General features: G+C 34.9%; 2 protein-coding genes across 3 annotated transcripts; both read right to left on the bottom strand.

Annotated features, from left to right (window-relative positions):
- Window positions 1–388: 388 nt before the first annotated feature.
- Window positions 389–2,929, bottom strand: LOC107808872 (large ribosomal subunit protein P2w-like). Its single transcript, XM_016633433.2, has 4 exons — window positions 2,816–2,929; window positions 2,627–2,739; window positions 733–953; window positions 389–620 (listed from the first exon to the last, which is right to left on the bottom strand). Exons 2-4 carry the CDS (start codon window positions 2,712–2,714, stop codon window positions 594–596), a joined length of 336 nt encoding a protein of 111 aa, XP_016488919.2. The 5' UTR covers window positions 2,715–2,739; window positions 2,816–2,929; the 3' UTR covers window positions 389–593.
- Window positions 2,930–5,790: 2,861 nt separating this feature from the next.
- LOC107808865 (protein ADP-ribosyltransferase PARP3-like) lies at window positions 5,791–12,900 on the bottom strand. Of its 2 annotated transcripts, XR_001653280.2 has the most exons (19): window positions 12,736–12,900; window positions 11,248–11,531; window positions 10,360–10,555; window positions 10,158–10,274; window positions 10,023–10,080; window positions 9,864–9,942; window positions 9,156–9,330; window positions 8,948–9,081; window positions 8,627–8,864; window positions 8,392–8,519; window positions 8,226–8,302; window positions 7,991–8,151; window positions 7,692–7,901; window positions 7,502–7,604; window positions 7,322–7,404; window positions 7,094–7,237; window positions 6,825–7,007; window positions 6,103–6,297; window positions 5,791–5,944 (listed from the first exon to the last, which is right to left on the bottom strand). XR_001653280.2 is itself a non-coding variant. In XM_016633429.2 (18 exons), the coding sequence occupies exons 1-18, from the start codon at window positions 12,739–12,741 to the stop codon at window positions 6,226–6,228; spliced, it is 2,448 nt and encodes an 815-aa protein (XP_016488915.1). In that variant the 5' UTR covers window positions 12,742–12,900; the 3' UTR covers window positions 5,791–6,225. The 2 variants fall into 2 exon arrangements, 1 of the variants encoding a protein (XP_016488915.1); XM_016633429.2 differs by having other exon boundaries at window positions 5,791–6,297.
- Between the last annotated feature and the right edge of the window lie 1,461 nt (window positions 12,901–14,361).

Here is a 14,361-nt window from a genome sequence, read left to right as displayed (position 1 = left end):
TAGCTTTCGCAGTTCACAATTCAAACCCCACCATTTGCTCTTATTTACGTATTACAATGTATCAAAGTAATAATTAATCAAAATTAATTTAGTGACTACATCTTTTTTTCTCAGAAGTTTTCTAGAATTTAGTATTTCATTAATGGGTGTGCCAAAAATAAAATGATCATTGATCACTTATTATGGACCCGAAAGAGTACTAGTTAATCTCTAAATAGCATCCCTCAAAATGACTATCCGTGCACTTGACTCGATAGATTTGACTCCAATAGAATTCGAACTCGTACTCTAGTTCATGATTCAGCAATCAAATTCTCCAAACATGCTACTAACACCTCCTTTTGGGAAAAACATCTGAATATAACAGTAGCTATTAAAGACAATGAAATGATGCATCAAACAACAAACTGTAATTTTGAGATCAACATCATTATAATTTCCAATGTCTGCCTCAAGCAAGATTTTAAAAGCAAAATCTAGGTTCTTCAACTATGCTAAACACAAAATCCGTAAGTAGACAACAAACTTCCTAAAATAAGCTCAAGGGAAACCGGTGAAGAGAATACATTATGCAGAGAGACCAATATTTTCTTCTAATCGAAAAGACTGAAGCCCATGTCCTGCAAAAGTATACCAGAAAACAATGTTAACAGACGCAAAGGACATTTAAAGAAGATGTAGCCAACACAATGAACAATAAGAGGGACGTGTTATCTAAAATGGGAGACATACATCGTCGGACTCCTCTTTCTCCTCCTTCTTTTCTTCCTTCTTCTCCTCAGCAGGGGCTGCAGCAGCAGCTCCACCAGTAGGTGCAGCAACTGCAACAGCACCACCACCAGCAGGTACTGAAGCCAACTTTTCTCTGCCGGCAGCAATCAGCTCAGTGATGTCTTTTCCCTCAACTTGAGACAAGAGCAATTCGATTCTGTCATCATCAGCCTCAGCACCAACTGCAGAGAACGTGGAACCTCAAACATGAGTGTAACAAAAACAAGAAGCATGTATATAATAGTTATTGATAATAAGGTAACACGTTCATCTGTTTAAGACATCTCAAAGAAGTCTGCAGCGTAAATCAATTATTATGCTTTCCTCTGTACAAGAACCCAAGATTACACAGTATTCCTACCCCATATACCTATGAGAGGTACACCATAACACTAAAATCTCACTATTGCAGATTAGTAGCATTCAATAACACTATGCTCACTTTTCACCAAATAAAAAAAAAAGAGAAACCTATGAAATGATACAAGGAACTAGCAACACAGTTTCTAGTCAATAAACCTAGTCTATCTCGTATGGTTAACAGCCAGGCAAGCATGGAGTAAATATCAACTTCAAAAATATTTGCAAATTTTGAATCATTTTCTACTACTAATTTTAATTGTTTTTTAAAATATTTTCAACTACAAAAATATTTTAATTTTTAGTTTCTTCGTAATTTTATTTAGATGGTAATTACTACAATAACATGTAGATGCCCCAGTGTTCTCCAACCACAGAGAAAAGGGTATATGGAACGAGAGATATAAAGGGCATCACACTCACTTTTGCTTCAAGGGAACGAGTCGGTCAAAAACTAATGGATTTTGCCAACCAGATAGCGAAGCATTCTAGTTTTTTCATAATTCTAAATGAGGCAAATTTACTTCAAAAAGATCAAGAAATCAATGTCAATAAAAATTAAATGTGTTAATCCTCGTACTATTAAAACCCCTCGTTCTTCCTTCCGGGGATGGATGGCATACTCTTCCCATAAAGTCCAAGTTAATCCTCGTACTATTAAAACCCCTCGTTCTTTCTTCCGGGGATGGATGGCATACTCTTCCCATAAAGTCCAAGTCTATCCCAGGCCTTATGATATTCTGCGCATATCAGAAGCATCCTTTCTTTTTCCAAATTTACCATACTCACTCTATCCCAATTTATGCAGTATACTTTCTTTTTAGCTTGTCCCAATTATGTGACACTTTCCTTTAAAATCTCTCCAAAAAGGAATGTCATACTTATTTAGAGATAATTTAACTTTATATTTTTCATTTTACTCTTTATGAGATGATTTACAGGTTATAGCCACACAAATATCTAAGATTTATTTTAGACCACAAGTTTCCAAAATAGTTGTTTCTTAAACTTTCACTTGGTGGTTAATCTTACACTCAACGATAAGATTAACAGGCCTCCCCTCTACCGTTCCCCACTTAAATACCATACTTCTATCTTAAAATCCGTGACGTTCGCCCAACCCACATATCACCAGATGAGATCCGAAGTCGTGGAATACAACTACCACACATCAATAGTCTTACGACCTTTATCCTAAACCAAAACCCTGAGCATCCAATATTTACATAATCACAACAACAACAAACCCAATATAATCACACAAGTGGGGTCTGGGAAGTGTAATGTGTACGCAGACCTAACCCCTACCGTAAATATAGAGACTGTTTCTAATAGACCCCGGCACAAAAACATTTTCATAATTAAACTATCTAAATTCAAGAATAAAGAACATTTCACTCCAAATATTCACTCCAAATAATATCAGTATCTATAAAATGAAACAGAGTGAGTAAATGCAAAGATTTGTAAAGGGGTAAAAGTAATTTATTTTTACCACAGCCAAGGATACTTTTCAAGTCTTTAGCTGAAGGAGATGCATTTCCACCCAAAACGGCCAACAAGTAAGCAGCAATTACCTTCATTTTTTCCTCTCTGTATCCAAACAATCTACACAACCCAAACAGAAAATATTTAGATACAAAAATTCAAACAGAGAATAAGGAAATAGAAAGAGAGAAATTACCTGGAAAAGCTATGAAAACCTTCTTCTTCAGTGGTCGTTTTAGGGACTGCTTCTAGGGTTTCATACTGCCGAAATGATGCGCATTTATATATATATGATTAGGGTTTTTTAGGAGGTCCGTTGGTACTGTTGAGTTTACGTTAATACCCTTGCTTATTCTTCAGATTTTCTAGATTGACCTAGGTAAATGTGTGATATTTAAAGTTTATAAAATTATAATCAGGAGTTTATATACTTCCCGTGTTTCAATGGATATTGGCGTATTTAACTAGGCACGAATTTAAATATATATATATATATATATGTATGTTTTTTTTTATATTTGTGGACTTAAATGTACCAAAAATATTTGTATAGTTATAAGATTTAAAATTTATAATTTTAAAGATGTCAAAATAGTTGGTTGAGCAAGAAATCCCCAAATGGAAGGTTGCAAGTTCGAAACCTCCTGCATGCTTTCTTGCTTGATCTCGTAGCACGAGGGCTGACTAGCATGGTATACCTCTCATGTGTAATCAGGGGCGGCTCAACGGTATCTAGGACCTAAAACCAAACTTTAACGAGGAGCCCTAAGTTTATCCATATTTAAAAACTCATTTAATAAAATTTTATTTTGAAGTCTATTTTTTTAGCTTTTTGAGATGTAAAATTTTAATAAATTATTTATAATCTATTTCTTAACTAGGATTATATATATATTTCTACTTTCTAGGATTATTATTCAATTTTTTTAGAATTTTCTGATTTTCTAAAATATCTTTGTTAAACTCTCGCTAACTTCTTCTTCTTCTTGGATTCCATTCTCTTCTAGCTCAATTATATTAGTAATTTATTTATTTACCATAAATTATTCTTATTTCTGAGAATTGTATTAAAGTTTCAATTCTTCTCGCTTTTTTTAGCATTTTTAATATGCGAATTCATATTATCTTGTTGACATATTAGAATTCCTAATAAATTAGAAAAGACAATACATATACTTTCAAACAAAATATAATAATATTTAGATGCAGAGTAATAAGAAAAGTATAGAACAATTGAACATGGTTTAACAAATAATCATAGGTAACTTGATATTACTTTTGTTGTTTCAATATTTTTGGTGCAATGCAGGGAAGGCTTGACAAAAAAAGAGTTCGCAGTTGCTTTCTGCTATCATATTTGACAGAATATTTTATGAAACAGTGGACATATATGTCTGGAAAGGCTAAAAGGAATATAAAAGATTAATTAAAAACTAGTTTAAAGAGAAAGTAATAAAGTAATGTGAGCTTTGTGATAATAATGATAATATATAAAGGAGACAAGAAATGTATTCACATGTAAATTATTATTTTTATTCCCAAATTATCTCTATCGGTCTCATAGTTTCCTTATTTATGAAAGATATACTTTTTTTATATACTAAATATTTTTTTTAAAATTCATCAATTACAAATACAATTATTTAATACAGTATCAAAAAATTTCGAGCCCCCCTAAATGTGGGGCCTCAAGCAATTGCTTGAGTGACTTTACCATTGAGCCGCCCCTGTGTGTAATTTGCGAGTTATAATACTGGAGCGAGATCTACCTAGAGCGCACTTGAAAAGTAGCGGCTGTAGGTTCCCTCGTGCGGTATACCTCTCTTGTATAATTTGCGGGAGCGAGGTCTACCCAGAGCGCATTTGAAAAGTAGCGGCCGCAGATTTTCTAGTTTACGGGAAAAAAAAATACTTGTGTGACTATAAAAACTTACCTCATAAAATAAAAAATTAAATTAAATTTAAAAATATGTTATTCTATTTCGACTTGACTAATAAGGAAATAGAGTTATTTATTTTATAAAAGGAGAGGACTGAGGAGTATTTTATCTTCTTCCTTTTTTTTTTTTTGTCATTTTCTCTGCTATCTCTCATCGTGTAATTCAAAAGTATAGCCCATGAAAAGAAGATGGTAAAAACTATAAGGGGTCGTTTGGTAGGATGCATTGGATAAAATAATATATGTATTAGCTTTATATATTAATAATACTTTATTTGGTAGATATTTTTAACCTATGCATTAGTTATACATTCTATTTGGTATTATCCTATGCATAACTAATGCATAGAAAACCATGGTATTAGCAATGCAATGGGTTTTAATACATGCATTAGCTTAGTTAAAGATAAAATTATCCTTCAAAATTTATGCTTGATTAAAATATACTAGTTATTATATTAATGAAAATTTAAAATAATCCAAATAGTGAGAAATAAAAATTATATCTCTAGTAAATAAATAAATACTTAGCATATTTCCTTTTTTATAAATAAATATTTAGTTCTATATTACAATATAGGTAGACAAATCAAATAATTTTTTAAAAACTTTTTCACATAAAAATATTTCGCAACATATATTTCTTTTAAAAGTTAGAGTGATGGACTGGTTTTGAGGGCATTTTTGTAAAGAAGCAATTCTTTTAGAAATTGTACAACGCTTTAATACATCAAACCAAATAATGGGTAAGAAATATGTCAGCAAACTAATACCAGCATAATTAATGCAAACATAACTAATATCAGCATTACTAATACACTCTATTCAGCATTATTCTTGTGCACCCTACCAAACGACCCCTAAATCTCTTGTCGCATGGTTTGTCATTTTATTTTTTAGTTTAAAAAGATGAACTTTGGACCTACAACTTAAAATTATGGTATATGACTATTTACTCCTCCATGGCCCATGCAATAAACAGAAAATAAACCTATGGTATATGTTTATTTCAACTAGAATAATAATAACCCAGTAAAATTTCATTAGTAGAATCTGAAACGGGTAGTATATGTGTAGACCTTACCCCTGCCCCGAAGGAATAGAAAGACTATTTCCGAAAGACCCTCGGCTCAAAAAAACAAAAAGACAGAAGGAAAAAATATTAGTATCACCACAAAAATCATAATAAAAATAGAAACATAAAATCCCGAAGAAAGATGCTTCAGCTAGAATAACAACAAAAACTAACATATAAACGATCTTATCCTCTACAAAATTAAGCTTACATTATTATAGATTGTGTTCAAAAGAATCTTCATTGTAAATATGCAGAAGCTAAACCGAGAAATAGCCATATCCACATAGCAGCAGCCAAGATTATAACACCTAGCCGCGACACGAAAAACATAAACAGAACTTCAGAGAAAGAGAAGAAAAATGTTGATCAAACTTGGTACATTACTACAAAGATCATACTTGGTTGAAGTAACAAAAAGGAACAGAAGATCAAAATCTACCACAAAAGCAAAGTATGAACAACATACACAAAATACAGTGATTGCCTTCTTAACTACAGCAAACAAACGACTCCCGAAGTCTGAAGCGAATACAGGAGAATAGGCAAAATGTGGATGTACAACAATTCTCCGCTCCATTTTCCTTCATTGCTATGCTTCAGCTGTATCATATACTACACCTTGCTCGTCGAATTTCACCGCCACCAAGTACCTTATGCTCACCTAGACAGAGGAACGATGCAACATGTCAAATATCACACGGGGATTCGAAAAATGAAAAAAGTCTGCATGCCAGGAAGTGTATTCAACATCTAAGATAATATATAACAAACCAAAATTTGACTTTATTTACACAACAAAAATTCTGACACATGTTTGGTTAGAGGCGGACCCAAGATTTGAAGGTCGGGAGTGCATCTTTGCTTTCGACCAAAATCTAGTTTGTATACAGGGTGTCACTACTAATATATCAGTATTTCCTAGAAACATATATATGTATTCAGGAAAATCGAACTTTTTGGGTGCCGGTGACCCCTCACTTGATAACATAGGTCCACCTCTGTGTTCGGTGATCCCCTTCCGCCCCCACATATTAAACCTATTGTAGTAGATAACATGCCACAGTACTCAAGCTACTACACCCCTTATTACGGACATCTTTAGATCGTGTAGGTAGATAGTTAGTGTAAAACAAAATTGTACCCCGATTGTGTATAGAAGTTGAACTCCCAAAAATGTATATAAAGTACCTGTTGTGGATCATAGACGGCGTATTCGTTGTACTCGAGGACACTATCCTTGTGTTCTGATGGAATCAGCCTACCACAAGGTACTGTAATATCATCCTTCCAAATAAAATGCTCTTTCTCATCAGTTTTCTTCCTTCCAAGTCCTTTTACTCCAATTTTCTTCTCTTCCAATGCTTTAGTATCCTGCTTACAATACAAATCACACAATCAGATCAAATACAAAATAAACCTTTTCAGAGTCTTTGTCTTCAATAGCATCCTTTTAATACCTCAGGAGGACTAGAGAACTCCTTAATTTCTTCTCCTAATGAAGCAATAGCTAATACCAAGAAACCTTCTGGCCTGTCTATAGCTGTGAAACCATATCGTGCCGCTTCTGCTGCAGCATCCGAACAAACGACAGCCCTTCCAAACTGCACACATACAAGCGGTGAGTGCAAACGTGAACTAGAAATAGTTCAAAAAACCATATTCTTCTATGAAATGTATGTACTTACCATATATCCTGATACGGGAAGTGAACAAACTGAAGGTAAGAAACCTTTGTGCAAGTGCCTCAAAAGATTTGAACTCCTTGTACCTGATCGACAATAACATTCGTCGTCGTGAACACAACCATCAACCGAGAATTATATGGCAGAGAACTATAAGCTTTTGAACTGTTAGAAATTACTTACCACACCAAAGAAGAACTTTGTTTGGTAATTTCTTGATGTCATCAAGAGAAGGGCAAGCACCAACTTCAACAGAAAATATATTCTCAACTGAGACCCCATAGCTCTGGTGAAACGCGCAATTCTTTTCAGTTCAGATCATAGTGGACATTCAAACTTTGAAAGAGATGATTGGAGGGAGAATAAATCTTACCATATCTCCGACTCTGATCGGTTCGTAAGTTTTCTCTAGGTAGTTCACTATCATTTTGTAGTCATCTGAGTCTTTCTCTAAAGGAGAAACAAAGCAGCCGAGTTTCTTGTAACGCTCGAAGAGAGGATCATCAAGTGTAGATCCAGACATGTCTTCAATAATGCGTGATGCAAAATTGACGTCCCGAATAGTTTCATAGGCAGATGCAGCCTTGAAATTTTGCAAAGAGTAAGATAAACACCTTAATGTATAAAGCTAAAGATTTGAAGGGAAAAAAAAAACAGAGAGATGATTTTTACATGCTCGGCGAGATCGGTGTAGTCCCTGAAAGTAAAAGGCCTAATAGATGGCATGAGAGTGAACCATCTTTGGCTGAACTCATACCAAACACCCTCTGCTGCCTGTCCTGTTTCCTTCATCGATTTTACTTTCTCCACAAAATACAATAGAGTTTCTTCACCTGTAGCGCAAAAGTAAATAAACCTCGATACATTTGTTACCTGTAAACAATGCACTATGCGTAGAAAGACTTACATCTTTTCAAATGAAGATCAGTAAGCATTCCGATGGGAACTTCGGGTGAATCATGTCCCAGCTCCATTAAAGCATACCTTCATCCGGCATATATACAACACTTAAGGTTTGTTTCAGATGCTCAAGGAAAAGAGAGAAATCGTCACCAGTTTGAACAGCGTAATACCTGTAGATCTCCTGACTGCAAAGGACTTTCATGAAATTTGCTACCATCGGATCAAGCTTACTATGTGCAGCAGCAGAACCGAGTTGCCTTAGCCCGAGCGCTCCATGCCTAACCTCTACTCCGTCATCCTATAGAATTCCAAAGCGGCAGTTATTAACCATATATACGCCTTAATGTTTGGCAAACACAATGTTACTGTTTCCTGACGAACAAAGAATTTTGAAGAGTGACGTACGACATCGATAGGGAAAAACTTGTGATGTTTCTTCTGAATCTTTTTTTCCCTTTCCCATGATTCGAACTCATTTCCAGTTAGCTCTTCGAAGAGCCTAGCAAACTCCTTAATCGCATCGTCGACATTTTCCCATTCCTCTAACTTGTTGTCTGCTCTTATGCTATCACCAATTCTGCCCTTTTTACAGTACATGTGCAAACGATTCTCCGGCGACATGATAAGTTGCATAATACAGAAACTGCATCAATTTAAAAGAATCACTTCATCAGTAGCTGCGGCATCTATTAGGGACTTAAAAAAAGGAGAACTTTTGAGCATTACTCGTTGATTCGGTTCTTTTGGTTGCAAACAGACAGTGCGCAATTATACAATAATCCATCTTTCTCCAATATTCTCGCGCCTTCATCCTGCATTTTAGTGTCTTTGTGCACCCCTCTCTTTCCAAAAACTTTTAGCTACAATAAACAGAAGACAATAGTTGAAACAAAGCTCAACTGTAAGTAGCAAATGTGAAAAGGAGGAAGCATACATCAGCTGTTATAGTCTCAAGCGCCTCCGCACTTGGATCCATCTTATCAAGTGGAATACCTCTACCTTCTACAGCAATGTCACTGGCGATGTCGTATGCAGCTAAAGGCTGAGCTTGTTCCTTTTCAATACTATCACTCAACCAAGCCTCCCTCACTACTGGTATACTCCTCTCCCTGAGGGACAATAATACCTCAGATCAGAGGCGGATGCAACATAAACTCGACGAGCTCAACCGAACCCAATAATGTTTTACACATAGCATAGATAACTATATGTAAACACTGAAAACTTAACAAATAAGTACTACTCCCTCAATTTCAGAAAGAACGAACCGCCTATTTGATTGGGCACGGGGTTTTAAGAAACAATGAAATACTTTTGAAACTTGTGGTCTAAAACAATCCACATATATTTGTGTGACTACATTAAGGGTAAAATGTGAAGCTTGAAATTACATTATTTACAAATTTAGACAAGGGTCATTCTTTTCAAAAAAAAAATGAGAAAGGAAATAGGTTCATTCTTCTCGAAACGAAAAGATTATATAGTTTTGAACCTATAATTGCAATAATGTGATGGATTCCACGGTGAAGCCACTATGTTTAAGTTTAAAATCCTGGATCCACATCTGCCTAACATTACGAAATAGAAAGGCACTATAATTAGTCCAAGACTAATTCATGCAGAGTCAGTTCAATATACATACACAGCTTCAGCTACTTTAGATGAGCCCCCGCGATCCCGCTCAGCTGGAGAAACTACCAAGCAAGTCACTCTTGCGACCCCTGTCAGAAGGAACAATTTTAGTTTGAAAGCAACCACATAAGTAAATTTCATAACAAAATTAATTACACTGGAGAATTACCAATGACAGAGTTGTTCACTTTTCCCCCATGTTTCTCGATTATTGATTTCCAGTATTGCTGTGCAGAATACAAACTCTTAGCAACACAAGAACCACACAATATGAGGCCAAAATCATTAGAACAGAAGTACATACATGGGTTCGAGTAAGACGACCAGCTAGAGATATCATCATTCCATCAAATGGTTTTTTCGGGGCAGAATATTTCCTTGGTGGGCGGTTCTTCTTCGGGTCTCCACGTTTCTTGATCAGCTATTACAATATAAGAGATGGTCAATTTTTTGCCCGATTTTCCAGTCTTACATCAAGAAAAGAAAAGATAAGTTTAGCACATTACATCAGAGACTGGAGTACTTTCAACAGATTTAGGGAATCTAAGAGTGTCTTCTCTTCGAGGTGGTTCGCTCGTGCTGTAAATACAACTCGACCACTCGCTGTAATCTCCAACGCAGTGATAACGGTCGCCGGAGCATTCCAACATGCCACCACAAATCGGACAGTTGTCTAGTGGCCCGTAGAACATTATGTCTTGACTGTCCAAGAGAAGGGGAGGGGATGAGCATATACAAGTATCACAATAAACCACACATTCATCTACTAAAGAAAAATTTCAGTATATAATGGAAATTACATCCATCAGTCTGCTTTTAGTACAGAATCTTCCTTCACTTATACTATAATTAGATACAACAACAGCTACTACTACTACTACCACTACACCTTAATCCAAGCAAGTCGGGGCCGGCTATATGACTCTTCACTAGTGACATTGTTCCATTTAAGCCCATTTTCGTCCAATATCATATGAAATTAGTTTCTCTAGCACTCTAAGTTCTCAAGATTTTCTAGAACAACAACAACAACATACCCAGTATAATCCCACAAGTAGGGCCTGAGAGGGTAGTGTGTACGCACCCTTACCCCTCACTACCTTGGGAGGTAGAGAGATTGTTTCCCATAGACACTCGGTCGAACCCCCACCAATACTAAGATTGCTCGGAGTTGGTCAAACCAAGCATGCATAACCAAGCACAACAGAAAAGGTAAAGAAACGCAATAGTGAAAAAGTCAAAAAAGCAGTAACATTTTCTAATATATATAAATTTATAATAAGCCTAACATACTAGACCTAAAGTGAATGTACTAACATGCTAAAAATTAGTCAGCTTCCAACTAAACTGGTGTAACCTATGCTGTCATTATGATACAAACTGGATTTACTTACCATCTAGGAACAACAGCATCATCATCCCCCGAATAATATTGGCCATTCGCTTCGAGAATTTCGCGCATTTGCTTGATGGAAAGATGCTCAGATAGAGCCTTACAAAACTTCTCAAACTCAGCTCTGATATCGACCATCGATTCTTCTCCTTCTTGGCCATTATCTTCCTCTGTTTTTGCCTTCTTTGGTGAGGCAGAATCTTGGCTCTTAGTTTCCGCCTTCTGCTTCCTTGTCATCTTCCTCTCGTCACCCGCTGCGTGCGCTTGAGATCGAGTCTCATGAACCTTCACATGCATAACATACAATAGTACTACTTTTGTTAACACATTTTCAAGTTCAACTTCTATACACTGACTGTGTAAATGAATACCTACTTGTACCTAGCCATTATAAGTGGAATTACTAACTACAATCTACAATAACAAAAGGCAAAGATCACTTTTAGCCCGCGGCCGCAAAAATGTATAAAACTTGGTATATTTTTTGTATAGAAACATAAAGAAATGTGTGTGTATATATATACAAAAAAATATACATTTTTCGGCTATTATTTTGCTAGTGGTACAATGTCATTTTCCCCAATAACAATCTACTACGTCCACCCGGACGCAGTAAAAGTCCACCCGGACGCCGCATAAGTGTATAAAATTTGTATATTACATATAGAAATGTATACATAGACAAAAAAGAAATATAAATTTTTCGGCTATTATTTTTGAGAGCGACTATACAATATCATTTTCCCCAATAACAATCTACCGTAACAGGTTAAATTAGACTATACAATATCATTTTCCCCAATAACAATCTACTGTAACAGGTTAAACTACATGGCTAGAGTAACAACTTTTTACATAGGGTATGAGTTAAGACTTCAAGATAATGTTGCATAGTTCTTATACAAATTTATATATACCAATAGAGAAAATTAAAAAAAAAACACATTTGTTTCAATTTTTTCACACATTAACCAAATACTACAAAATGTTCATATATTTAGAAGCTTCAAAATTAACTAACTCAACACACAACACCAACACTAGCATGATTTATGAGCATCAAAATTTACTTTAACCAAAAATTTAACTACATTACTATCCACTAAAAGTCCACTAATTATCATGATTACTACATCTACAAACTTACTAAATTAAACACATGCATGACATTTTGCTTCCACAATTTTAAGAATCCTCAATATTTAGCGAAAACCAAGGACCCTTTAAATACTTATCAAGATTTAAGAAAAGAACTAGGAATTTCAAGAACAGTTCTTGGTGCAAACATATTATTTTTATTTCAAGAATTCTTCTTAGTTGTACTATTAATTAGAATTTGTAAAATCCAACGAAATATTAACTTGGTAACTAATTAAAACCAAAGGTAGAACAAACTTCCATTTTCAAGATTGAGCTAAAAAATACAGTGACCATAATGTATATCTCCAAGAAAATACTTCGAAAAAGCAATATAAGTAGTAGAACAAACCTTCATTTTAGTGTTTTTTTTTTTGTTGTCAAAACAACAAAAATACTTAGCCTCTAAATTGGGCAGAGAAATATATATTACAGAGACTTATCAGAACCAAAGTTGAACAAGATCTCTTGAAATTCTTCTTTGTACAATTACCAACAAAAGGGTAATGAAGAGAGTGAGAGACAGAGGTGCTAGTGTTGGATTTTGGGTCGTGGTTTTGTGTGTAGTGATTAGAAGGTGACACGTGTACTAGAAAATAGTCACTGCATGACACGACTCGAGTAAATGAGTTTTTGCACCATATGTTTAACTGTTTCATGCAAGAAAATACTTATTGTATAATTTTTGTCACCATTGCACGAGTGTACTGGTTACAACAAAAAAAAACGACCACTCAGTATAATCTCACAGGTGGGGTTTGGAGAGGGTAATATGTACGCAGATCTTACTCCTATCCCGAAGGGTAGAGAGACTGTTTTCAGGAGACCTTCGGCTCAAAAAACAACAGGAGTCGATATATTAGTATCATAAAAATGCATAATAAAATAACAGCAATATAAGAGATATGAAATACAAAATACGAAATACGAAATAGATGGTTGGTATAGTAAAAACTAGCAGGTAAAGTCCTGCATCAATAGACGACCAATGACATTCTTAGTCTAACTCCTAACTGGCTAGTCTCACTCTATTGTGCTGTAAAAATATTCATAACTTTTCCCTAACCTACAACTTTAATGCTCGACCTCCATAATTTCCTGTCAAGGACCATGTCCTCAGTAATCCTAAGTCGCGCCATGTCCTGAGTGTACTGTTTATTGTTGTGATTTTCATTTATGGGGGGCGGAGAGAGTAAGTTATTAGGAGTAGTGGAGTACCAAATGAGTTAGGGGGAAAACTTACTGATATATTTACACCAACTTATTAATAAACATATAAATTGTAATATGTGCTTCATACAAGTTGTTACTACTGAATTAATTTTTTGATACATATTTTAACTTTAATTTTATAACCAATAATGATAAATAATGTGGTGTAAAAATTGAGTTTACGTTAAAGTTTCTTGATATGTAAAAATGATACATATTTTAACTTTAATTTTCTTGACCCGAAAGGTCATCTTATGTTTAAGAACTCAACTCTATGCTTTTAAGATTTAAAAATCTCATTTTTATCCTCCTCGATTTACGTGTACAGTCCTGGCGTGTTTCCGAAAAGCTTTTATGTTAAAAGTTGATAAAAATAAGAAATTTTGCCTAAAAACTTCCTTTGAGTTGACTTCGGGCAATATTTTTGGTAAACGAACCCGAATTCTTTTTTGACGATTCTAATGGGTCCATATCATAATTTGAGACTTGGGCGTATGCCCGGAATCAAAATCGGAAGTCTCTAACATGAGATATCGGACTTTGTCGAAATTTGAAAGTTAAAGACTTAATGAAATAGAGATGTTTGACCAAGGTTTGATTTTTTATATATCGGGTCCGTATTTTAGTTTCGGAATTCGGTATCGCTCCAATACCCTATTTGTGACTTGTCTGTGAAATTTGGTGAGTAAATGAGTTGGTTTGACGTGATTCGGACGTCCGGTTGAGAAAATAAAAAATTTAAAGTCTTCTTGAGAATTTCATTTGA

This window comes from Nicotiana tabacum, chromosome 22 (genome assembly GCF_000715075.1).
Source record: "Nicotiana tabacum cultivar K326 chromosome 22, ASM71507v2, whole genome shotgun sequence".
NCBI classification, from domain to species: Eukaryota; Viridiplantae; Streptophyta; class Magnoliopsida; order Solanales; family Solanaceae; genus Nicotiana; species Nicotiana tabacum.
The sequence above is the reverse complement of the archived record's forward strand: the minus strand, read 5'-3'. Positions and strand labels throughout refer to the sequence as shown.

Bases quoted from the DNA above. Each gene is read 5' to 3' on its own strand.
- LOC107808872 (XM_016633433.2), bottom strand. From the start codon at position 2,714: ATGAAGGTAATTGCTGCTTACTTGTTGGCCGTTTTGGGTGGAAATGCA. The intron at 954-2,626 runs GTAAAAATAAAT...CGTTCTCTGCAG, and splicing joins GAAAAGTATCCTTGGCTGTG to TTGGTGCTGAGGCTGATGAT. The intron at 621-732 runs GTATGTCTCCCA...ATACTTTTGCAG, and splicing joins AGAAAGAGGAGTCCGACGAT to GACATGGGCTTCAGTCTTTT.
- LOC107808865 (XM_016633429.2), bottom strand. The intron at 10,081-10,157 runs GTATGTACTTCT...TATTCTGCACAG, and splicing joins GTCGTCTTACTCGAACCCAT to CAATACTGGAAATCAATAAT. The intron at 7,902-7,990 runs GTAAAAATCATC...CAAAATTTCAAG, and splicing joins ACACCGATCTCGCCGAGCAT to GCTGCATCTGCCTATGAAAC.